Below are 22,342 nucleotides of genomic sequence, written 5' to 3' on the forward strand. Positions count from 1 at the left end.
CCCAGGCTGCAGCTGCGACCCCCGGGGCACACTGGGTGGAGCTGCCGAGTGCCAGCTGGTGAGTCTGAGGGCCAAGGTGCTGGGGCTCTAGAGGCAGGTGCACTGGGACACCCTTCCCTGCCTAGTCCCACCTTCGCCCTCGCCCCCCAGGGCAATGGCCAGTGCTTCTGCAAGCCCCACGTGTGCGGCCAGACCTGTGCAGTGTGCAAGGACGGCTTCTTTGGGCTGGGCCAGGCCGGCTACTTCGGCTGCCGCAGTGAGTGCCCTCCTCCTGGGCCCTCAGACCACATCTGGGGGGCTGGGGCCTGGGGGGACAGAGGAGTCAGGAGCCGGGTGGGGTCTCGGGGGGCCCCTTATGCTGGACTGGGACTCACTGAGCTGCTCCTGCTGCCTGGCCAGGCCCGAGCTGGGCTGGGAGAGGGCTCTGCCCTCAGGCCCCTTCCCTCCAATCCTGCACCCGACAGACATCACCGATCACTCCTCGCCCCCTCCCTCCTGGGCCTGCGCTCAGAACCTCCCCGTGCCCCCGTTTGTCCTGACAAGGTGGCCGGAGCCCAGGCCTGTCCCCTGAGCCAGGCTGTGGGAGGAGCCCTGAGGCGGGTGAGGGCCCGGCAGCACTGACCTCACCCTCCCTCCGTACAGGCTGCCGGTGCGATGTTGGCGGTGCGCTGGGCCAGGGCTGTGAACCGAGGACAGGCGCCTGCCGGTGCCGCCCCAACACGCATGGCCCCACCTGCAGCGAGTGGGTACCCCATTCCAGTTGGTGGGGGGTAGCTGGTCCTCTGGGTTTGTCCCTGGGGACCCGGGGGGCTGTGCCGGACCAGAGCCTGCCCCACCCACCAGCCGGCAGGCTGCTCTGACCCCCGTGTTGTGGCCAGGCCGGCGCCGGACCACTACCTCCCTGACCTGCACCACCTGCGCCTGGAGCTGGAGGAGGCGGCCACGCCCGAGGGCCATGCTGTGCGCTTTGGCTTCAACCCCCTCGAGTTTGAGAACTTCAGTTGGAGGGGCTACGCCCAAATGGCGCCCGTCCAGGTGGGTGTGGCCGCCCTTCCCCAGGGCGCAGCTTCAAGTGCCCAGTGGGGTGGGCGGGCCTCTGAGGCCACAGGACCCAGCTGTGAGTGGCCAGGGAGGGGTGACCCCGATCTACCATGTCCCCCCAGCCCAGGATTGTGGCCAGGATGAACGTGACCTCCCCTGACCTCTTCTGGCTCGTATTCCGATATGTCAACCGTGGGCCCTTGAGTGTGAGCGGGCGGGTCTCTGTGCAGGAGGAGGGCAAGTTTGCCACCTGTACCAACTGTGAGTGCATCGGGGGCCACTCCCACGCCCTCTCCCCTCCCCACCTTGTCCCAAACCCCTGCATCCACTCACACCTCCACCCCCCCAGCCCCAGCCCCGACTTGGGCCCATGCGCAGGAGGGGAAGCCGCCTGCCCTGCTGGCCCTGGGGCGTGTGGCCTGGGGCGGCCTGTCGCGGGTTGTGTCCATTCTTCCTGCCCGTCCCCACCCCAGGCACGGAGCAGAGCCAGCTTGTGGCCTTCCCGCCCAGCACTGAGCCCACCTTCGTCACCGTGCCCCAGAGAGGCTTTGGGGAGCCCTTCGTGTTGAACCCTGGCACCTGGGCCCTGCTCGTGGAGGCTGAAGGGGTGCTCCTGGTGAGGCGGGGCTGAGAGGGTGGGGGGCGGAGTGGGGGGGCCGCACACTGACTCCCCCCCCACCCGCAGGACTACGTGGTGCTGCTGCCCAGCGCCTACTACGAGGCGGCCCTGCTGCAGCTGCGGGTGACCGAGGCCTGCACGTTCCAGCCCGCCGCCCAGCATTCTGGGGAGAAGTGAGGGCCGGCCTGGCGAGGGGTGGGGGCCTGACCGTCGCTGCACTCCGGCCTCTGGCCCCGTGCTGACCGAAGACTGTCCCCCACACAGCTGCCTGCTCTACACCCACCTGCCCCTGGATGGCTTCCCCTCGGCTCCTGGGCTCGAGGCCCTGTGTCTGCGAGACAACAGCCTCCCCCGGCCCTGCCCCCGGGAGCAGCTCAGCCCCTCGCACCCACTGCTGGCCGTCTGCCAGGGCAATGACGTGCGTGTCCCTGGGACCCCAGGGGGTGGCAGGCGGGGCCGAGACCTGCGGGGAAGGGTACCCTTGGCCTGGGAGACGGGGTCCATGTTGCAGGGAGAGGACACAGATGCAGGACACCCTCAGGGCCTCATCTGTATTGAGCCCCAGCCCTCTGGCTCATTGTGAGGGCATGGCGGGTGGCTCAGGCTCAAGGCTCAGGCTCGACCTCTGGGCTCTGTGCTCAGCAGAGGGGAGGCCAGGGGGCCGGGGAGGCCGCGTGACTGCGGTGTTCTGGGGGGAGGGCCCCAGGCAGAGGCGTAGAAGGGCGTGTCCCAGGGAGCCTGGGGGGTCCTGTTCTCCCGGTGGGGGCTGGGCAGGCCTCTGATTGCCCTGTCCCCCCAGGTGGACGTCCAGCTGCAGGTGGCGGTACCGCGGCCAGGCCGCTACGCCCTGGTGGTGGAGTACGCCAATGAGGAGGCCCACCAGGAGGTGGGTGTGGTCGTGCACACTCCCCAGCATCTCCCCCAGCAGGGGGCGCTCACTCTGCTCCCCTGCCTGTACAGGTACTCAGGGAGGAGGTGGGGGGATTTGGGCCCCAGGGCTGCTCACCTGCTGACTGCCCCTGCCCCACCCCCAGCACCCTCTGCCGGGGCACCGCTCTGGACGAGCAGCACCACCTGGTGGCCTTCCGCCTGGACACAGAGGCCAGCGTCCGGCTCACGGCCCAGCAGGCGCACTTCCTCCTGGTAAGGCCCTGACACCTCACCCGCGTGGCCCAGGACCCCACGGCGGCAGGTCTTTCAGGAGAGCTTAAACCCACGTAAAGGGTAGAGAAAAGAGCCCTGGCCAGTGTGCTCAGTGGTTAGAGCGTCAGCCTGCACACCCAAGGGCCTCGGGTTTGATTGCTGGTCAAGGGCATGTACTTGGGTTGCAGGTTCAATCCCCAGCCCCGGTTGGGCACATGCAGGAAGCAACCAATCAATGTGTCTCTCTCACATCCATGTTCCTCTCTCTCTCTCTCTCTCTCTCTCTCTCTCTCTCTCCCCTCCCTCCCTCCATTCCACTCTCTCTAAAAATCAATGGAAAAATTACCCTCAGGTGAGGATTAACAACATCACAAAAAGTAGGAGAAGGTAACGAGCCCAGGTCCCCGTCACCAGTGCCACTGGTAGCTCGTGCCTGTCTGTTCTCCCAGCACCCCCACCTGCAGGGTTCTTCCTGTGGGCACATGTCCATTCACTTACTAGTAACACACGGCCACCTCAGGAAGTATGATGCATTGGAGTAGGAAAGAAATGGTGGTCTTCATAAAAGCCAATTTTTTGGTATAATTTACAAAGCAGATCCCCGTGTGAACAGGGCCCCGCCCTGGGGTTGGGAGGCGTCTGTGACGGGGGTCCTGAAGCTTAGCAGTCAGCAGCAGGGTGGCAGTTTCGTCTGCCTCAGCCTCACAGGGCTGATCGGGTCGCTGTGATTAGGCCGTAGTCACAGAACACTGCAATCTCCGGGTTTATTCAACACAAGACCAGAAGCGACGGCGTTTGCCTTCTGCCAAGTATCACACGGTCTGTTGCAGCCACTTCCCTAGGGCCTCGGCCTTTAGGAAGTTCTCGGAGCGATAGAGGCACCGTTTTTATAAAAGCATCCAGTACCGAGAGCCTGGCCACGGGCAGGGCAGCCCTGTGGCCGGGGCAGGGCTGCTGGTCCCACCGCGTGGAGCCGTGTGTTCTCCGTGCTGCTAACCGCGGGACAATGCGGCGGCTCCTGGGCTGTCCGCTGGGACCCCGTTGTTTCCCAGCTGGTGGTCGTGGACTAGGGCGTGTCCAACTTTCCATGCACACGGGAGAGCACCCGGGGCAGCCACCCCCAAGACGGGCAGCACCCTTCCTCTGTTCAGGGCTTTCCGTCACATCACAGGGCGCCCTTCTGCTGACCCGTGGCCACCGATGTGTGCGTTGCCCTGGCCACGCAGCGTTCCTGCCACTGCTGCGATGGGTCTGCGCGGTCACATTTGTCTTGCACTTCCAATCGCAGTGGGCGGCACAGGCAGGAATGCCCGCTGTGAACCCATCCCGGGAGTTGGGGGGAGGCAGGCGGCCAACCTGCAGATGGCAATGGGGTGGCTGGCGGAGAGGACCGCCCTTGGGGACAACTGGGAGGTGCCGCAGGCCCCAGAAACTGCACTCAAGGGCTGAGGTTGTGCAGCCAGAGGAGGAGATGGCATAGCAGGCAGGGACTTGGTGTCAAGAGCAGGACTCGGGCCCTAACCGGTTTGGCTCAGTGGATGGAGCGTCGGCCTGCGGACTGAAGGGTCCCAGGTTCGATTCCGGTCAAGGGCATGTACCTTGGTTGTGGGCACATCCCCAGCAGGAGGTGTGCAGGAGGCAGCTGATCCATGTTTCTCTCTCATGGATGTTTCTAACTCTCTATCCCTCTCCCTTCCTCTCTGTAAAAAATCAATAAAATATATTAAAAAAGAGCAGGACTCGGGTTGGACACCAGTGTGGACAGACTCCACCTGCGTGCCCACGCCCACGCCTGGCCCTCTGCCCACAGCACAGTGTCACCCTGGTGCCCATGGAGACGTTCAGTCTGGAGTTTGTGGAGCCCCGGGTCCGCTGCGTGAGCAGCCATGGGGCCTTCAGCCCCAGCAGGTATGGGGCGGGAGGGGCTGAGTGGCAGGAGGGGCTGAGCGGCCTGTGGGCACACGGCCAGGCCGGCACTCAGCCCCATGCCCCTCCCAGTGCCTCCTGCCTGCCCTCCCGCTTCCCGAAGCCGCCCCAGCCCACCATCCTCAGGGACTGCCTGGTGCTGCCCTTGCCGCCCGGCCTCCCACTGACCCGCTCGCAGGAGCTCACGCCAGGTGCACCCCCGTCTGGACCCCAGCCACGGCCCCCCACCGCCGTGGACCCCGATGCCGAGCCCACCTTGCTGCGACACCCCCAGGTGAGGACGGGTGTGGGTGAGGCGGGATGTGCGGGGGAACCCCAGTGTCCACACACCTGCCCACTCACGGAGCCTGTCCCTGCAGGGGACGGTGGTCTTCACCACCCACGTGCCTGCCCTGGGCCGCTACGCCTTCCTGCTGCACGGCTACCAGCCCGCCCACCCCGCCTTCGCCGTGGAGGTCCTCGTGAACGGGGGCCGCATCTGGCAGGGTGAGCGCATCTGGCAGGCTGAGCGGGGGCGGGGCGGGGCGGGGCGGGGCAGACTCCCGACCTGGCGCCCGGCAGGGCTCCCTCATCCACACAGCCCGTGTGGTCAGCACACAATGTGCACAGATGGCATGTGGCTCCCGTGGCCCATGGCACGATGCCTGTCACCTGGCTGTGAGTGACAGGTCCGCACACCCCTCCTGTCGTCAGTTCTCAAACGAGATGCCCTCGGGCCCACCCAGTGCCCAGTGCCGGCAGCCCCGCCTCCCAACCCCGCCTGTCTCTGTTCCTCACGTCTGTTTTAGGAGTTAGGGGTCACGCGTCACCCACAGGCCATCGAGGCTTTGCTACGGGACGCTTGTTGATGACACATGTTCCGTGTGTTTGCCCGTTTTGTTCCCGCTCAGCCAAGCGCAGGGCCATGGCTGGTCCGAGTAGTGTGAGGGCCTAGTCCCTCCTCCCTGGTGACTGCAGGACAGCCCGGCCTGGAGGAGGCCTGGGGCCTGGGGTTCGGTGAGTGTTGGGGGATGACCTGCCTTTTCTTGCCCCTCCAGGGCATGCCAACGCCACCTTCTGCCCACACGGCTATGGCTGCCGCAGCCTGGTGGTATGTGAGGGCCAGGCCATTTTGGACGTGACCGACAGCGAGCTCACGGTGACCCTGCGTGTGCCCGAGGGCCGCTGGCTCTGGGTGGTGAGTCCGAGGCGGGGGCCCCGATGGAGACGTCCTGAACCTGCGCACACCTCGCTCCTCCACCCAGCCTCACGCTCGTCACACCACCCCAGTCATTCGGCCAGCGTGGGGGCCCAGGGCTGGGGGTGATGCCCCCACCGTCTCAGCTGCCTGGCCAGGCCTCGGCCAGTGCGGAGGCCCCGGGGATGAGCTCCGGCGGGCGGCTCTGGCACACTCCCCTGACCCGGGCCCTCTGCTGGGCCCTCGGAGGTGACCAGACCCCGGTGCCCTAGGAGTACGTGCTGGTGGTCCCCGAGGACGCCTACAGCTCCAGCTACCTCCAGGAGGAGCCCCTGGACAAGTCCTATGACTTCATCAGCCAGTGTGCCGCCCACGGCTACCACATCAGGTGGGCGGGGCTCGGGGCGGGGGGGGGCGGGGCAGGGGTTCCGGGCAGGGAGATGGCCTCACCACCCGCCCCTCACCCCAGCCCCACCAGCTCATCCCAGTTCTGCCGAGATGCGGCCACCTCTCTCTCCCTCTTCTACAACAACGGGGCTCGGCCCTGTGGCTGCCATGAGGCCGGTGCCACCAGCCCCACCTGTGAGCCCTATGGGGGCCAGTGTCCCTGCCGCCCTCACGTCATCGGCCGAGACTGCTCCCGCTGCGCCACCGGCTACTGGGGCTTCCCCAGCTGCAGGCGTGAGTACTTCCGTCCACGGGTTCGCCAGCGGGGGTGGTGCCCAAACTCAGAGGAGCTTCCCACCAGGAAATGTGGACATTGGTCAGGAGAACATTCTAGAGCCTGGCAGACCAGTCCAGCCACCTCCTGTCTTGTGGGACCTCAGGCAGCATCCGGCCCAGGCTTTGCAGGGTTGTCCGGAAGGTTCTAGGGCGGCGATCCCAGGTGGCTGACCCCACATCAGAGCAGCCGCCTGAGGCCAGGGCCCAGAGCTGGGTGGAGCAGGGCCGGGAGGGGGGAGGGCTGCCGTCTGGGGCCTCTGTGAGGGGCAGCGGGGCCACCAGCCGTGCACGCTCCCCGCAGCCTGCGACTGTGAGGGGCGCCTGTGTGACGAGCTCACAGGCCACTGCCTCTGCCCACCGCGCACCGTCCCGCCCGGCTGTGTCACCTGCCAGCCCCGGACCTTCGGCTGCCACCCGCTGGTCGGCTGCGAGGAGTGCAACTGCTCGAGGCCCGGCGTGCAGGAGCTGGGGGACCCCACCTGCGACAAGGACAGCGGCCAGTGCAAGTGAGCCGGGCGGCCCGCAACGCGAGGCGGTCCTGGGGCGCAGGGTAGCATTTCTGGGTCCAGAGGTCCTGAGCCCACACTCCCTCCTCGGTCGCAGCACCCTCTCCTTCAGTTCTGGGGGGCGGGGGACCGCCGGCCTCCTCTCGCTACAGCGTGAGGGTCCTGGTGGAGGGGAGGCCCAGTCCGCCTCTGCACCCCTCTGGCAGGTGCAGACCCCACGTGGCTGGGCGCCGCTGCGACACCTGTGCTCCTGGCTTCTACGGCTACCCCGGCTGCCGCCCCTGCGACTGCCACCAGGCCGGCTCCGCGCCGAGCGTGTGTGACCCCCTCACGGGCCAGTGTCACTGCAAGGTGAGGGACGGGAGGCCAGGGGGCCAGGGCCTGCGCCCTGCCCACCCCTCGTCCTGCTCATCCACGGCAGGGCAGCCTCGGGGGGTGGGGAGGGCTCCCCGGAAGCTTTTGGGAGAGTGGCCCGTTGGCAAGGGGTTGACGGTGAGCCGAGGCGGTTGAGGGCCAACTGCCTTGCCCTGGCCTCCCGCCCCAGGAGAACGTTCAGGGCCCCAGATGTGACCAGTGCCGCCTGGGAACCTTCTCCCTGGACGCTGCCAACCCCAAAGGCTGCACCCGCTGCTTCTGCTTCGGCGCCACGGAGCGCTGCAGGAGCTCCGTCCACACCCGCCAGGAGGTGCGTGGGCAGGGCCGCGGGAGGCTCCCCGCTTCCGGGAGGGCACACGCTGCCCCCCACCGGCGGGTTCTGCAGTGTGGGGTGGGCCCTATAACGTGGGGGTGCTCACCGAGTGTCCTGCCCGTGTGCCCACAGTTCGTGGACATGGAGGGCTGGGTGCTGCTGAGCAGTGACCGGCACGTGGTACCCCACGAGCTGCGGGGGGAGGCAGAGCTGCTCCACGCGGACCTGCAGCACCTCCCCGAGACCGTCCCCGAGCTGTACTGGCAGGCGCCGCCCTCCTATCTGGGGGACCGGGTGAGTGGGCACATCGGGCCTCAGGGGGGTGCCATGTCCTGGGAGGCGTGGGGGCTCCATGAGCCCACAGGCCCAGCCCAGCGTTGCTCAAACCGCTGCGGAGACGCTGGGTATGGAGAGGGTCTGGCCGGGTCACATTCCTCTGTCCCATCTCCAGGTGTCATCCTACGGGGGGACCCTCCGCTATGAGCTGCACTCGGAGAGCCAGCGGGGAGACGTGTTCCTCCCCACAGAGAGCCGGCCGGACGTGCTGCTGCAGGTGGCTGCCGGGCGGCGTGGCGGGTGGGCAGGTGGGCACAGCCGAGCCAGGACAGTGGGCAGCCCTGACCGCGCCCTTGCCCGCCTCCCCAGGGCAACCAGATGAGCATCATGTTCCTGGAGCCGGGGCACCCGGAGCCCGGGCACGTGCACCAGGGGCAGCTGCAGCTGGTGGAGGTGAGTGGAGCTGGCTGGCACCCAGCATGGCCCAGAAAAGGCCAAAAGGGGCCAGGACTGTGGTGCCCACTCATGTTGGGAAATGGTCCAGGAGCAGGACAGGGCTCACCCCACGCTCGCTTTTGAGGTTGCCCGTGGGCAGCGCTCCCAGCCCACGCTGCCTTCCACTCCCTGCTCCCAGCCGGGCCCTCCTGTGTGTCTTTGCCCAGTTCCCCCTCCGCCTGTTGTCTTCATCTTTTTCGAGGAGTTCTGAGTCGCTCCTGACTTTGGAGACGTGGCTGTTGCCGCCCAGTTGCCGGCTCGCCTGTCTTTCTCTAAGATGTCTTCTGAAGAACAGTTCTTACTGTTTACGAATTTCTCGTTTACAGTTAGTATTGTGTCTCCCTTAAGAAAGTATTTGTCTCTCTGAGATCAGGAAGTACGCACATAAGTTTTCTCCTAAAAGCTTAAACTATCTTGGTATGTTCAAAATCTAACATGCCAGAGCTGGCTTTTGTGCATGGCGAGGTAGGGACCCAGGCGCTGCCAACTTCGAGTGTAACCCCCTCCTGCCCCACCTGACCTGAGAGCCCCACCCGATGGGAGGGTCTGTTCTATGCTCCTGGTCTGCCCCACTGAGGACCTGTGGTGGCCCTGCAGGGTAACTTTCGGCACACGGAGACCCACAGCGCCGTGTCCCGCGAGGAGCTCATGATGGTGCTGGCCGGCCTGCAGCAGCTGCAGATCCGCGCCCTCTTCTCCAAGTTCTCCAGGGCCGTCTCCCTGCGCAGGGTGGCACTGGAGGTGGCCAGCAAGATGGGCAGGGGGCCTCTGGCCAGCAATGTGGAGTTGTGCATGTGCCCTGCCAATTACCTCGGGGACTCATGCCAGGTGAGGTGGGGAGGGGGCAGGCACCGTCAGTCTGCCCCACCCATGCACATCTGTCCCCCCCCCGCCCCGTGTCCACTCTTGCCTTCCATCCCCATTGGTGTCACCCACCCTCCTCTCCACCCTCCAAGCACCCCAACCTTCCCACCACAGGCTGAGCCAGCCGCTTGCTCATCTGTCTGCTAATCTGTCACCGTGTCCCTGCCAGCCCTTGACCACCCACTGCCCTGTCCACCGCTGGTCTGAATCCGACCTGTGAGCGCGGCCCCTGCCCTGCCTTCTTCCCTGACCACCGATGCTCCCCCAGGAATGTGCCCCTGGCTACTACCGGGACGTCAAAGGTCTCTTTTTGGGTCGCTGCATCCCCTGTCAGTGCCACGGCCACTCAGACCTCTGCATCCCAGGCTCGGGCACCTGCATGGTGAGTGGGACTCAGCGGAGGGAGCCACGAGGGACCTGTGGGTCAGTAGTTACGGACACACAGGTCTGAGGAGGCGCCCTGGGCAGGGCCCCCAGCAGGGTTGGGGTGGGAACTGGGGCCTCCACTGTCAGCACTGACCTGTCCCTCCGCCCCAGGACTGCCAGCACCACACCGAGGGCGACCACTGTGAGCGCTGCCAGGCTGGCTTCGTGCGCACCGGGACAGAGGACCCCGCAGCCCCCTGCGTCAGCTGCCCCTGCCCGGTTTCGGTGCCTTCCAACAAGTAAGCTGGCGAGTCAGCACTGACTTCCGCGAGGTCCGGGCAGCTGTCGGGGGGTCCATGAGGCAGGGCCCCTGGCTCCCAGAGGCTGGGCCGGTCTGGATACACAGGCGCTGCGCAGGTGTGCAGGTGCGTGCGTGACAACCGCCTCCGTTTCTGTAGCTTCGCGGTGGGCTGCGTCTTTCCAGGGGGCCGCACCCAGTGCCTCTGCAAACCCGGCTACGTAGGAGCCTCCTGTGAGCGGTGAGCCTGGCAGGGGCGGCTGGAGGGCAAGCTGGGCTGGGGGTGGGGACGGGCCTCAAGCACAGCCACACCGCTCTGACCCCGCCCTCATCCCAGGTGCGCCCCTGGCTTCTTCGGGAACCCGCTGGTGCTGGGCAGCTCATGCCAGCCCTGCAACTGCAGTGGCAACGGGGACCCCAACATGATCTTCAAGGACTGTGACCCCCTGACGGGCGCCTGCCACAGCTGCCTGCGCCACACCACCGGGCCCCACTGCGAGACCTGCGCCCCTGGCTTCTATGGCAACGCCCTGCTGCCGGGCAACTGCACCCGTAGGCCTCAGGGAGGGTGGTTCAGTGCTGGGCGGGGGGGGGAAGCTGGATATCCCCTGGGAGCAGGCTGTGTCCCATGCTGGGCCCAGCAGGAAGAGGGTGGACCCAGCCCGTCCTCCCCCAGAAGACCGCGGGCAGCTTTGGGGCCAGCCTCTGCTGAGCCTGGACCGCGGGGGGAGGGCAGAGTGGGACGTAAAGGGCAGCTGTGTGATGGGATGGCCTGGAGCAGGGGTGGAGGAGGTGGTACAAAGTGAGGGCCCCGGGTTCCCATGGGGGCAGGAGACTGAGGCAGCAGGAGCTCACTAAGCCTGGGGGGGGAGGAGGAAGCTCGGGGAGGGGGGCTACTTCACAGCCCACCTTCTGCAGGGTGCGACTGCTCCCCGTGTGGGACAGAGTCCTGTGACCCCCACAGCGGGTACTGCCTGTGCAAGGCAGGTGTGACAGGACCTCGCTGTGACCGCTGTCAGGTAGGGCTGCCTGGGAGGGGCCAGCCTTGTTGTACAAGGGCGGGGCCTCGGGACTGGAGGGGCGGGGCCTTGGGACTGGAGGGGCGGGGCCTCGGGTCTGGAGGGGCGGGGCCTCGGGTCGGGAGGGGGGCCTGGGGCTGCAGGGTAGAAACTTATGGTTGAAGGAGTGGAGGCAGCCGGGTCTTGAGGGCTGGGCAGGGCTGTGACCACACCTGTGCCTGCAGGAAGGACACTTCGGCTTCGAGGGCTGCGGGGGTTGCCACCCGTGCGCCTGTGGACCAGCCTCCAAGGGCTCTGAGTGCCACCCCCAGACTGGACAGTGCCACTGCCTGCCAGGGGCCGGGGGGCTCCAGTGCCGAGAGTGTGCCCCCGGCCACTGGGGGCTCCCCGAGCAGGGCTGCCGGCGTGAGTGCCACGGGCAGGGCACCGTGGGGTGGGCACCTCAGGGCGGCGAGGCCCCGGGGCCCTCTGCCAGCCACACGCCCCACCCTACCCTGCCCCCGCTCCAGGCTGCCAGTGCCAGGAGGGCCACTGTGACGTGCACACGGGCCGCTGCACGTGTCCCCCGGGGCTCAGCGGGGAGCGCTGTGACACCTGCAGCCACCAGCACCAGGTGCCGGTGCCTGGCGGTCCTGGGAGCGGCGGCGTGCACTGCGAAGGTGCGTCCGTCCCCGCTCTCCCCTCCGCCCATCTGACCACACCCAGCTCACCCCAGCTGGCACTGCTCTGCTGACCCCAGCACTAACTTCAACTTGCAGAGGAGTCCTGTGGCCCCAAATTTCCCTCTCAGTTCTCCGAGGGACCCACACCTGTCTTTGACCCCGGACCCCCTCCCAGTGAGACCTCTGGCCCTCACCAGCATTGTCCCCTTAGCCCAGCTCAGTGCCCCCATGCCAGCTCCATGGCCCCTGGCTGACCCATCCCCACCATGTGGACCCCGACACCTCCCTGCCCATGGCCGCCCCTCACCCTGCACTGACCTGCCCGCCTGCTCGCAGTGTGTGACCACTGCGTGGTCCTGCTCCTGGACGACCTGGAGCGGGCCGGCACCCTCCTCCCCGCCATCCGGGAGCAGCTGCGAGGCATCAACACCAGCTCCCTGGCCTGGGCCCAGCTGCACAGGCTGAACGCCTCCATCGCAGACCTGCAGGTACTGAGCTGTGGCCCCTGCCCCCCCCCCCGTCCCAGGTGGCAGGCCCTCACTGTCCCTCCCCCCCAGAGCCAGCTCCGGAGCCCCGCAGGCCCCCGCCGTGAGGCCACACAGCAGCTGGAGGCACTGGAGAGACAGAGCAAGAGTCTCGGGCAGGACACCCAGCGGATGGACAGCCAGGCAGGACCCGGCCCCGAGGCCCTCTCCTCAGCGGACCCCTCTCATAGGCCCTCTCCCTGAGCCCCACACCCTCCATGGTCACTCCCGACCCTCAGCTCAGGCCCAAGGCCACTCCCAGGCCCATGGCCTTTCCCCACACCCTCCAGCCGGCAGAGGCTGTGGGCTGATGGGGTACTGTGTCCACAGGCCACAGGGGCCCGAGTGAGGGCTGGACAGCTGCTGGACAGCACAGAGGCCACACTGGGCCGGGCACAGACACTGCTGAAGGCCATCCTGGACCTGGACCGAACCCTGAGCGGTAGGGGCTGCCTCCAGGTGGCTCGACCTTGAGAGCCGGCAGGGTTCAGATGCTTCAATGGGGAGATGGTGCTCACCCAGGGAACGGCAGGGCGGTCGGGAGGTGGGGGCAGTGGTGGGTGTGGCCAGAGCGAGAGGGCGGGGGGACACTGCAGAAGGGCCCGAGCATCCCTCCCAGACACCCTACCTCTCGGGACACTCGATGGTGGGCACCGTCGCGCCACCAGAAGAGATCAGAGGCCCTGGTCCAGCCCAGGCGTCCAGGAGAAGTGCAGGTCCAGCTGAGCGCTGGGCCGGAGCGGGAGCGGCTGAGCAGAGGGACGCGGCTGTGGGGCTGGGGAGTGAGGGGTGTGGGCCAGAGGGCCGGGCTGGCAGGGAGCTTCCTGGGATGTGCTGGTGATGCTGGGGCAGGGCCTCGGCCTGGAAGCCAGTGGGCCGAGGTCTGCCCCGGGCTTGATGGCCCCTCCTCAAACCCTCAGAGCTCATGACAGACCACCTGTTCCCGGGCAATGCCTCAGCCCCATCCGGGGAGCAGCTGCGTCAGACACTGGCCAAGGTGGACCGACTGCTTGGGGAAATGCGGGCCCGTGACCTGGGGGCCCCGCGGGCAGTGGCTGAGGCCGAGCTGGATGAGGCCCAGAGACGTAAGTGGTCAGCCCGCAGGGCAGAGGTGGGGAGGGGCGAGGCCTCAGCCAGGAGTCCAGGACTGAGGTCAGTGTGGAGTGGTCACTGCCCAAGTGACCATCCCCGTATTGGGTCTCTGCCAGTGCTGGCCCGTGTGCAGGAGCAGCTGACCAGCCGCTGGGAGGGGAACCAGGCGCTGGCTGCCCGCACGCGTGACCAGCTGGCCCAGCATGAGGCTGGCCTCATGGACCTGCGAGAAGCCCTGAACCGGGCAGTGGGCACCACGCGGGAGGCCGAGGAACTCAACAGCCGCAACCAGGAGCGCCTGGAGGAGGCCCTGGTGCGGAACGTCCCTCCCTCTCCCCCTTTTTCTCCCCTCCCTTCCTCTCCCTTCCTCCTTTTACCCTCCCTACCCTGAAGCCCCCCCTCTCCCAATCACCCTCCTTCACCCCTTCTCCCCTCACCCCTTACCCACCCCTCACCCCATCATGCCTCTGTGTTTCTATCGCCTCCTCTGCACTCCTCCCCTCCAGCACTGGAAGCAGGAGCTGTCCCGTGACAATGCCACTCTGAGGGACACTCTGCAGGCTGCCAGCGATACCCTGGCCTGGGTCTCTGAGCTTCTGCACGGCATGGACCGGGCCAAGGAGGTGAGCACTGCCCCTCCCGGGCTGTGCCCCAGGCGGGGTTGGACGAGTTTGCATGCGGAGTGTGACCCCTGGGGTCCCAGATCAGGGTAGCGAGTAGGGGGTGGGGACAAGGGTCCCACCAAGCCCCTCTGCCCCCAGGAGTATGAGCACCTGGCTGCCAGCCTCGACGGGGCCTGGACACCGTTGCTGGAGAAGATACGTGCCTTCTCCCCTGCAAGCAGCAAGGTGGACCTGGTGGAGGCTGCTGAGGCCCACGCGTGGCAGCTGGACCAGCTGGCACACAACCTCTCCAGGTGCGGGGCCCAACGAGGGGTGCCCTAGGGACACGGTCAGGTCCCTGCCAGGGGAATCAAGGCCTCAAGGGGCACAGTTGGTCCGGCGGGTCCTAGAGGGAGAAGTCACTGTCCTCACAGGAGGCCAGGCCCCTCAGGCAGGCTGGCCCAGCAGCTGACGGTGGGGCCCATGTGCTGGCCTGAGGATATCTGGGCCCCTGCTACACCCCCTCGAACCCTCGCCTCTCCCTCCCCAGCATCATCCGTGGAGTCAACCAGGACCGGTTCATCCAGCGGGCCATCGAGGCTGCCAACGCCTACAGCAGCATTCTGCGGGCTGTGCAGGCCGCCGAGGGTGCAGCCGGCCAGGCACTGCAGCAGGCGGGCCACACGTGGGCGGTGAGGCCTTGCCCCTGCCCCTGCCCCTGCCCCTGCCCCGCTGCTCCCACTGCGTGGGTGTGAAGTGTGTCCTGTCCCCATGTCTGCAGATGGCGGTACAGCAGGGCCTGGCGCCCCGAGCCCGGGAGCTGCGGGCCAACAGCAGTGCCCTGGAGCAGGCTGTTCTCAGGGAGCAGCAGAGGCTGGGCCGCGGTGAGTGCTAGGCTCTGCAGGGACCCTCAGCCTCTGGGCACGTGTGTGGGTTTGTGCATTGTTACAGTGGCAGCTGCCCCTGGTGGGGACCCTGCTCCCACTGGCTTGGTGTGTCCACCCTGGGGCTGTGGAGGGCCGAGGGCACGGGACCAGCCTGTTGCCCTGGCTGGAGGCTGTGTGCATGGCAGACTTTTGGATGAGAAAGGGCAGGCGGGGAGTGGGAAGGGTTCCCCTTTTGCTGGAATTGTGGGCAATGGCTTGGCCTTTCTGAGCCTCTGTGCTTTCATCTACAAAATGGGGAGGATTACATGTTTGCTGTGGGACGGGGAGGCAGCCCTGAGACTCGGGGTGCTCTCACCCTTCCCCTTGAGGCAGAGCCCTGCTGTCAGGGTGTCTCCGTCTATCAGTGGGCATGCCAGCCTTAGGCCTCCATGGTCAGGAGGGCCACCGTGGGCTGCACGCATGCACGGGGGCAGGGGCTCCTTGGTGCTATGGCTGCCTCCCCCGCAGTGAGGGCCACCCTCCAGGGCACTGGGACCCAGCTCCGTGACACCCGGGCCAAGAAGGAGCAGCTGGCAGCCCGGGTCCAGGAGGTGCAGGCCATGCTGGCTATGGACACAGGTAGGCTGAGCCTTCTTCCTGCCCTTGCCCTCACTGCTGTCCCCAGAGGTGAACAGACACCTGCCCAGCCACTCCAGCCAGCGCTGCCCAACGGGGCTCTGGGGTGGGGCACATCACACCTGTGCCATGCAACATGGTGACCAGGACAGCTGAAGGGGACCCCCAAGGGGGCGACCCTGGACCTGGAGACCCGCCTCTGGTCGGGAGATAAACACCAAACAAAAGAGACCCAAGTAGCAAGTGAAAACTGGGAAGGGACGGGAAGTGCTTTAGGGATAAATTGGGGGGCGGAGGGGGTCAGGATGCTGGGGCAGCGGGGAAGGTACGGTCCGTGGGCAGGCACGGAGGTGGATGGGGGGCAAGGGGCTGGTGTGGCGGGAGAGCCAGGCGGAGGCTCGGGGTGGCAGAGCCCAGGCGGCTCGCAGCAGAGGAGCCGTGTCTGACGGGCTTTGGAGGAAGCCTGAGGCTGCCCAGAGCAGGGCATCGTCGCGAGCGTGGCCACGAGGGCGCAGGGGCTCTCGCAGGGCCACGGGGGAGAGGAGCGTGGCCCGGGGGCAGTGGTGGCTGTAGGGAGACAGGGCTGAGCGGAGGCATCAGGGTGGCCCTGCTCTGGCCCAAGAGGCTGGCACGGGAGAAGCCCCCTGGGGGGGAGGTAGGGTGGGTTCCATGCCTCAGCGCCCCTGTTGCTAGTCCTAGTGGAGGGGACTTGGTGATGTCCCTGATGGGAGGGGGGGCCAGGGTGGTCTTCTCTGGACCCCGCTGAAGCCTGCCCACTGCCCGCCACAGACGAGACAAGCAAGAAGATTGCTCACGCCAAGGCTGTGGCCACCAAAGCACAAGACACGGCCACCCGAGTGCAGTCCCGGCTCCGAGACATGCAGAGAAACCTGGAACAGTGGCAGGGCCAGTACGGGGGTCTGCAGAGCCAGGACCTGGGGCAGGTGGTGCTGGACGCCGGTCGCTCAGGTGGGCCCCCCTGCACGCAGCACCTGTGAGAGCAGGTGGGCCGGGGGAAGCAGGGCTCTCAGGCCACATCCCCCTCCCTTCCCCCTGCAGTGTCCACCCTGGAGAAGACGCTGCCACAGCTGCTGGCCAAGCTAAACCTGCTAGAGAGCCGGGGGGGGCACAACGCCAGCCTGGCCCTGTCGGCCAGCATCGGCCGTGTGCGGGAGCTCATTGCCCAGGCCCGAGGAGCTGCCAGCAAGGTGGGCATGAGTGCCAGAAGAAGGGGGCATCTGGGCGACTGGGTGGTGGATGCTGATGGGCCGTGCACCCTGCACACAGGTCAAGGTGTCCATGAAGTTCAACGGGCGCTCGGGGGTGCAGCTGCGTGCCCCTCGGGACCTCACAGACCTCGCTGCCTACACTGCCCTCAAGTTCTACCTCCAGAGCCCAGAGCCAGCATCCGACCAGGTCGCTGAGGATCAGTTTGTGCTCTATATGGGCAGCCGCCAGGTACTGGGCCAGCTTGGCAGGCTGGGTAGAGATGGGCATCAGATTGGAGTGGGTGGGTTATACTGGGTCCCTGTCCCACTGAGTCTCCCACCACCACAGGCCACTGGCGACTACATGGGCGTGGCTCTGCGTAACCAGAAGGTGCACTGGATCTACCGCCTGGGGGGCGCGGGCCCCACGACCCTCAGCATCGACGAGAACATTGGGGAGGAATTTGCAGCCATCAGCCTTGACAGGTGAGAGGCCTGCCCCGTGCTCCCCGACCCCCTGGCAGGCTGCATGTCTGCTCCAACCCCTTCGCTCTGCCCTCAGGACCCTACAGTTTGGCCACATGTCTGTCACTGTGGAGAAACAGACGAGCCACGAGACCAAGGGCGACACGGTGGCCCCTGGGGCCGAGGGGCTACTCAGCCTGCAGCCTGACGACTTTGTCTTCTATGTGGGGGGCTACCCAAGCAACTTCACGGTGAGCCTAGCAGGACCTGGCACTCGGCCATCCCCTCTGCGCTCTTGTCCCAGCAAGTCCTGCTGGGTTTCTGGCTTCCGTGGGTCTGCCCCGGTCTGAGCTCCTCCTCTGGGGCCTGTCTTGGGTGGGGAGGCGCCCTGACCAGGTGCTGTGCCCACAGCCCCCGGAGCCCCTCCGCTTCCCCCGCTACCGGGGCTGCATTGAGATGGGCACGCTCAACGAGGCGGTGGTCAGTCTCTACAACTTCGAGAAGACCTTCCAGCTCAACACAGCCGTGGATAAGCCTTGTGCACGGTATGTGCGGCCTGGGCCCGCCCCTCTCCCCCCTCGGCCCACCCTCCACTGACCCCGTAACCTCTGACCTGCAGCACCAAGTCGACTGGAGACCCATGGCTCACAGACGGCTCCTACCTGGAGGGCTCTGGCTTTGCCCGCATCAGAGTGGAGAGTCAGATCAGCAACACCAAGCGCTTCGAACAGGAGCTGCGGCTGGTGTCCTACAGGGGGATCATCTTCTACCTGCAGCACCAGGCAAGCCTGCCGCCGCCGCCCCGCCCCGCCCCCTGGCCGCACCCCACCACGCAAGCCCAGCGCCCCCCTGCTGGACCCGCGCCATGCTGACCCACCCGCCCCACAGGGTCAGTTCCTGTGCCTGGCCGTGCTGGAAGGCCGCCTCGTGCTGCTCTATGACTTCGGTGAGGGCCTGCAGGAGGCCAAACCGATGCAGCCCCCTCCGCCCCTGACTGTGGCCAGCAAGGCGGTAAGGCTAAAGCCGGAAGGATCGGCAGGGCGAGGTGGGGTTGGGCTGGCAGCAGGAAACGGCAGGTGCTGAGGATCCCGCGACCTGCCATCAGATCCAGGTGTTCCTGTTGGGGGGCGGCCGCAAGCGCGTGCTGGTGCGCGTGGAGAGGGCCACTGTGTTCAGTGTGGAGCAGGAGAATGTACTGGAGCTGGCCAATGCCTACTACTTGGGGGGCGTGCCTCCGGACCAGCTGCCCCCAAGGTGAGCACCTGCAGGGCAGGCAGCGGCCCCACGCTGTCTCAGCCACGCCCAGCCCCCCCCCCCCCTCCCCAGTGCCAGTGCCCCAATACTTGCTTGCCCGGCAGCCTGCGCCAGCTCTTCCCGTCCGGAGGCTCCGTGCGTGGCTGCATCAAGGGCATCAAAGCTCTGGGCAAGTATGTGGATCTCAAGCGGCTGAACACCACAGGCATCAGTGCCGGCTGCACCGCGGACTTGCTGGTGAGCCCCCCACCCGCTCCAGCCAGCAGCCCCCTCCAGCAGGCTTGCTGGGGTCCTCACAGTGCACTCCCTGTAGGTGGGACGGGCCATGACGTTCCACGGCCATGGCTTCCTGCCCCTGGAGCTCCCAGATGTTGCCCCCCTCACCAGCAGCGTCTACTCCGGCTTCGGCTTCCGCAGCACCCAGGACAGCGGTCTGCTGTACCACAGAGCGTCCCCGGTGTGTCCACCCAGCCTGGGTCTGACCGCCTGCTGCCCCCAAGCCTGACTCTCCAGCCCTCCCTCCCTGAGCCTCACCTCTGCCCGGCCCTCCCTGAACCTGACTGCAGCCTAGTGTGGGGGCCCGTGTGGCTGGAGGGAGTAAGTCTGGGCCCCTGGCTGGGCCCGCTGACCTGACCACTGTCCCCAGGTTGGGCCTTGTGAGGTGTCCCTGCAGCAGGGCCACGTGACACTCCGGTTGGTGACAACTGAGCTGAAGACGCCGGGGGGGTTTGCTGATGGCTCCCCCCATTACGTCGCTTTCTATAGCAACACCACAGGGTGAGCCAGGAACAGGGTTGGACGGCAGCAGAGCCGGGGTCTTGGGTGCAACCTGCTGCAGGTGTGTGGACAGGGTGGGGAAACACGGCTCTCCTCACAGGGTCTGGCTCTACGTGGACGACCAGCTTCAGCAGATGAAGCCCCACCAGGGGCCGCCCCCCAGGCCCCAGCCACAGCCTGAGGGGCCCCGTCGGCTCCTCCTGGGAGGCTTGGGGGCGTCCAACACCATCCGTAACTTCAGCGGCTGCATCACCAACGTGTTTGTGCAGCGGTGAGCTGAGCGGGTGTCAGGGGGGCTGTGCTGACCCCTCCTGCTCAGGGGCCTCCAGCTGCTGACTGCCTCGCTGTCCTCACAGGCTCACGGGGCCCCAGCGTGTGCTGGACCTGCAGCAGAATGTGGGTGGTATCAACGTGAGCTCAGGATGTGCCCCAGCAGCCCCTGGCACCCAGACACCAGTGCAGGCACCTCGAGGACTACAGGCCACGGTGGCTCAGAAGGTGGGCACCACAGGTGTTGGGGGACAGACAAGGTCAGCGGGGTGAGGGTAAAGGGCAGGAGACAGGTAGAGCTGGGGGTGGGCAAAAGATGGCCCTTAAGCACCCCTGCATCCCCACCTGACCCCACAGGTCTCCCGGCACACCCGGCAGCCCACCCAGGACTCTGCCTGTGCGCCTCCTCGGCCCCTTGGGACCATCCATGGCACCTACCAGTTTGGGGGTCCCCTGTCCAGTTACCTGGAGTTCACAGCCGTCCTGGCACCCTTTAAGAACTGGTAAGACCAGGCCAGGTGGGGGCGGAGGTGAGGGCTGCCCAGGCTGACACCTGCCTGGCTGCTGGCTTCCAGGTCCCAATTCTCCATGGTGGTCCGCCCTCGCACCCGAAGAGGACTCCTGCTCCTCGCTGTGCCCCTGGCGGCGGGCAGCCCCTCCCTGGCGCTCTTCCTGAGCCACAGATACTTTGTGGCTCAGACACAAGGCCCAGGGCCCGAGCTCCGCGTCCTGAGTCACCAGCGTTCAAAAGCTGACCAGTGGCACAAGGTAAGGGACTGAAGAGAAGGGCTGTGGCGAGGCCCTGGGGGCTCCCGCCTGATGTGCCTCTTCCCCCCCAGGTGTCTGTGCGCTGGGAGAGGACTCGGATCCAGCTACAGATGGATGGGGTCTGGACTCAGAGCCAGGAGCAGCCTAACCAGGAGCCTGGCCAGCAGTATCAGGGGGCAGAAGGCCCCCAGCCCTACACTCTCTTTGTGGGGGGTCTTCCTGTCCATGGCCCCAAGCTCCCAGTGAGAACTGCCTCTCCCCAGCACCCCTACCCGATCCCCAGCCCAGCCCACCCTCCTCAGCACCCCTGAACCTGACCCCACGTCCACCCACCTGTGCCCCACAGATGTTTATCAGCAGCTCCTGGTTCAGCGGTTGTGTGAGGAGACTGATGGTGGACGGGCAGCCCCTGAGTCCCCCCAACCGAATGGTGGGGGTCACACCCTGCTCGTCAGAACCCCTGGAGATGGGTCTGTTCTTTGCCGGCAGTAGGGGAGCCATCACTCTAGGTCAGTCTGCTGTCCCCCACTCCCTGCATGTGCCCTGGGCTGTGGGGTCAGGGGAGCCATGCCAGGAAGCAAGGGGCCTGGGGCCAGGCCCTCTTCCCCTCACAGTCCCTCCCCGCAGACACCCTGGGAACCACCCTTCCTGACGTGAGCCTGAAGCTGGAGGTGCGGCCCCAGGCAGCCACAGGCCTCATCTTCCACCTGGGCCAGTTCCAGGTGCCCCCCTACCTAGAGCTGCAGGTGCTGGAGAAGCAGGTACGTCGAAGGTGGGGGGGCTGTGGCCAAAGGGCAGAATTGGGGTTGGCAGGGCTCTCCTGATGTCCAGCCCCCACCCAGGTCCTGCTGTGTGCAGACGATGGTGCAGGCAAGTTCTCCACGTTGGTGACACTCTCCAAGGAGCTGTGTGACGGGCAGTGGCACCAACTGACAGGTGAGCTGGGCCCCCTGTCCCACGACCAGACTCTTGACACCCCGCAGCCCTGCTTCTGCAGAGCAGAGAGCCTGGGAGGGACTCGGAGGACGAAGCTGCAGAAGCCAAACACTGGGTGGGCCCTTTCACTCTGCGGCTGGTGAGAGGGCCTCGCAGGCCAGCCACAAGGAGCCTGTGTCCCACAGTGACCAAAAGCAGGACCGCCCTCCGGCTGGAGGTGGACTCCCGGAGCAACCAGACCCTGGGTCCCATGCTGCAGCCCTCAGACAGCACCCCAGTGCCTCTGCACTTGGGGGGCCTGCCCGGTGAGTGAGACCTCAGCCTAGGTGGGGGAGCTGCCCCTGGGGGACCAGGCACTGGGGTCGGCTGCTCTCGGTGGTGGACGCCAGCTGGAAGCCAGTCTCTGCTCCAACCTGTCTCCCTTCCTCTTCCCCTGCACCCCAGGATCCTCAGAAACACAGGCTGGGCACCCCACCCCAACACACCCTTGGCCTCCTTTCTACCAAGGCTGCATGAGGAATCTGATGGTGAACTGGGCCTTTGTCACCTTGCCTCGCTCTGCGCGTGTCCAGGGCGCAGTGGGGGCCAGTGGCTGCCCAGCCACATAGCACAGCTGCCCCTTGGGACCCTAGCCATGCAGGAGGGCACCTGCTGCTCAGACAGCTCGCTGACAATGCCACCCTCCACCAGTCTCATAGATGAAGTTTGTATGAACTTCCCTAGACTCGAGTCTACAGGAAATGGTTTAAGTTATATCTGACTTTAAATGAAAGTTTAAAATACAATAAAATGGGTTTTTTATATCTTTTATAATTGTGAGATTTCCCTTCCACCAATTTTTACTAGTTTGAGAAGTCTGTAAATCACTGGTCCCTTCTCTTGAAAAAAAATTAAAAAGGAGCTTATGTATCTGAGTGTCAACTTTTTTTTAAAACACGTTTTCTTATTCTTTATTGTTTAAAGTATTACGTCTCCTTCCCCCCCTTGACCTCTCCCGCGTCGTTCCCACCCCCCAGCACATGTCCTTATGAGTGCTGGCTTTTAAATGGAGAAAGAGGAAAGCACGGGACAGGTGCTTAGAGAGCCTGGCCGTGGGGGCAGCTCATGGCCCACCTCCCCAGGTCTTTCACCTCAAAGTCAC

General features: G+C 66.0%; 1 protein-coding gene across 1 annotated transcript in view; it reads left to right on the forward strand.

Annotated features, from left to right (window-relative positions):
• Positions 1-22,110, forward strand: part of LAMA5 (laminin subunit alpha 5) — a 48,133-nt gene extending 26,023 nt beyond the window's left edge. The window contains exons 19-80 of the mRNA XM_079783879.1: positions 6-58; positions 151-256; positions 643-742; positions 879-1,035; positions 1,164-1,302; positions 1,515-1,657; positions 1,727-1,833; positions 1,925-2,078; positions 2,460-2,620; positions 2,695-2,803; positions 4,614-4,711; positions 4,802-5,003; positions 5,089-5,215; positions 5,767-5,906; positions 6,179-6,294; positions 6,376-6,587; positions 6,931-7,135; positions 7,342-7,486; positions 7,680-7,820; positions 7,956-8,117; positions 8,275-8,376; positions 8,469-8,552; positions 9,192-9,422; positions 9,727-9,840; positions 9,996-10,123; positions 10,283-10,363; positions 10,460-10,674; positions 11,041-11,141; positions 11,366-11,546; positions 11,651-11,800; positions 12,140-12,291; positions 12,361-12,471; positions 12,658-12,769; positions 13,248-13,412; positions 13,536-13,732; positions 13,926-14,042; positions 14,181-14,335; positions 14,572-14,713; positions 14,803-14,905; positions 15,416-15,526; positions 16,313-16,492; positions 16,583-16,731; positions 16,811-16,981; positions 17,081-17,217; positions 17,294-17,447; positions 17,608-17,741; positions 17,816-17,978; positions 18,085-18,207; positions 18,302-18,450; positions 18,555-18,687; positions 18,764-18,907; positions 19,097-19,227; positions 19,328-19,498; positions 19,584-19,725; positions 19,855-20,000; positions 20,073-20,265; positions 20,337-20,507; positions 20,612-20,774; positions 20,893-21,026; positions 21,108-21,201; positions 21,387-21,506; positions 21,646-22,110. Of these exons, the coding sequence (XP_079640005.1) occupies positions 6-58; positions 151-256; positions 643-742; positions 879-1,035; positions 1,164-1,302; positions 1,515-1,657; positions 1,727-1,833; positions 1,925-2,078; positions 2,460-2,620; positions 2,695-2,803; positions 4,614-4,711; positions 4,802-5,003; positions 5,089-5,215; positions 5,767-5,906; positions 6,179-6,294; positions 6,376-6,587; positions 6,931-7,135; positions 7,342-7,486; positions 7,680-7,820; positions 7,956-8,117; positions 8,275-8,376; positions 8,469-8,552; positions 9,192-9,422; positions 9,727-9,840; positions 9,996-10,123; positions 10,283-10,363; positions 10,460-10,674; positions 11,041-11,141; positions 11,366-11,546; positions 11,651-11,800; positions 12,140-12,291; positions 12,361-12,471; positions 12,658-12,769; positions 13,248-13,412; positions 13,536-13,732; positions 13,926-14,042; positions 14,181-14,335; positions 14,572-14,713; positions 14,803-14,905; positions 15,416-15,526; positions 16,313-16,492; positions 16,583-16,731; positions 16,811-16,981; positions 17,081-17,217; positions 17,294-17,447; positions 17,608-17,741; positions 17,816-17,978; positions 18,085-18,207; positions 18,302-18,450; positions 18,555-18,687; positions 18,764-18,907; positions 19,097-19,227; positions 19,328-19,498; positions 19,584-19,725; positions 19,855-20,000; positions 20,073-20,265; positions 20,337-20,507; positions 20,612-20,774; positions 20,893-21,026; positions 21,108-21,201; positions 21,387-21,506; positions 21,646-21,809 (8,795 nt within the window). The 3' untranslated portion in view covers positions 21,810-22,110. The remainder of the gene's footprint in view (positions 1-5; positions 59-150; positions 257-642; positions 743-878; positions 1,036-1,163; positions 1,303-1,514; positions 1,658-1,726; positions 1,834-1,924; positions 2,079-2,459; positions 2,621-2,694; positions 2,804-4,613; positions 4,712-4,801; positions 5,004-5,088; positions 5,216-5,766; positions 5,907-6,178; positions 6,295-6,375; positions 6,588-6,930; positions 7,136-7,341; positions 7,487-7,679; positions 7,821-7,955; positions 8,118-8,274; positions 8,377-8,468; positions 8,553-9,191; positions 9,423-9,726; positions 9,841-9,995; positions 10,124-10,282; positions 10,364-10,459; positions 10,675-11,040; positions 11,142-11,365; positions 11,547-11,650; positions 11,801-12,139; positions 12,292-12,360; positions 12,472-12,657; positions 12,770-13,247; positions 13,413-13,535; positions 13,733-13,925; positions 14,043-14,180; positions 14,336-14,571; positions 14,714-14,802; positions 14,906-15,415; positions 15,527-16,312; positions 16,493-16,582; positions 16,732-16,810; positions 16,982-17,080; positions 17,218-17,293; positions 17,448-17,607; positions 17,742-17,815; positions 17,979-18,084; positions 18,208-18,301; positions 18,451-18,554; positions 18,688-18,763; positions 18,908-19,096; positions 19,228-19,327; positions 19,499-19,583; positions 19,726-19,854; positions 20,001-20,072; positions 20,266-20,336; positions 20,508-20,611; positions 20,775-20,892; positions 21,027-21,107; positions 21,202-21,386; positions 21,507-21,645) is intronic.
• Positions 22,111-22,342: the final 232 nt, after the last annotated feature.

Source organism: Cnephaeus nilssonii (genome assembly GCF_951640355.1).
Source record: "Cnephaeus nilssonii genome assembly, chromosome: 11".
NCBI lineage: Eukaryota > Metazoa > Chordata > Mammalia > Chiroptera > Vespertilionidae > Cnephaeus > Cnephaeus nilssonii.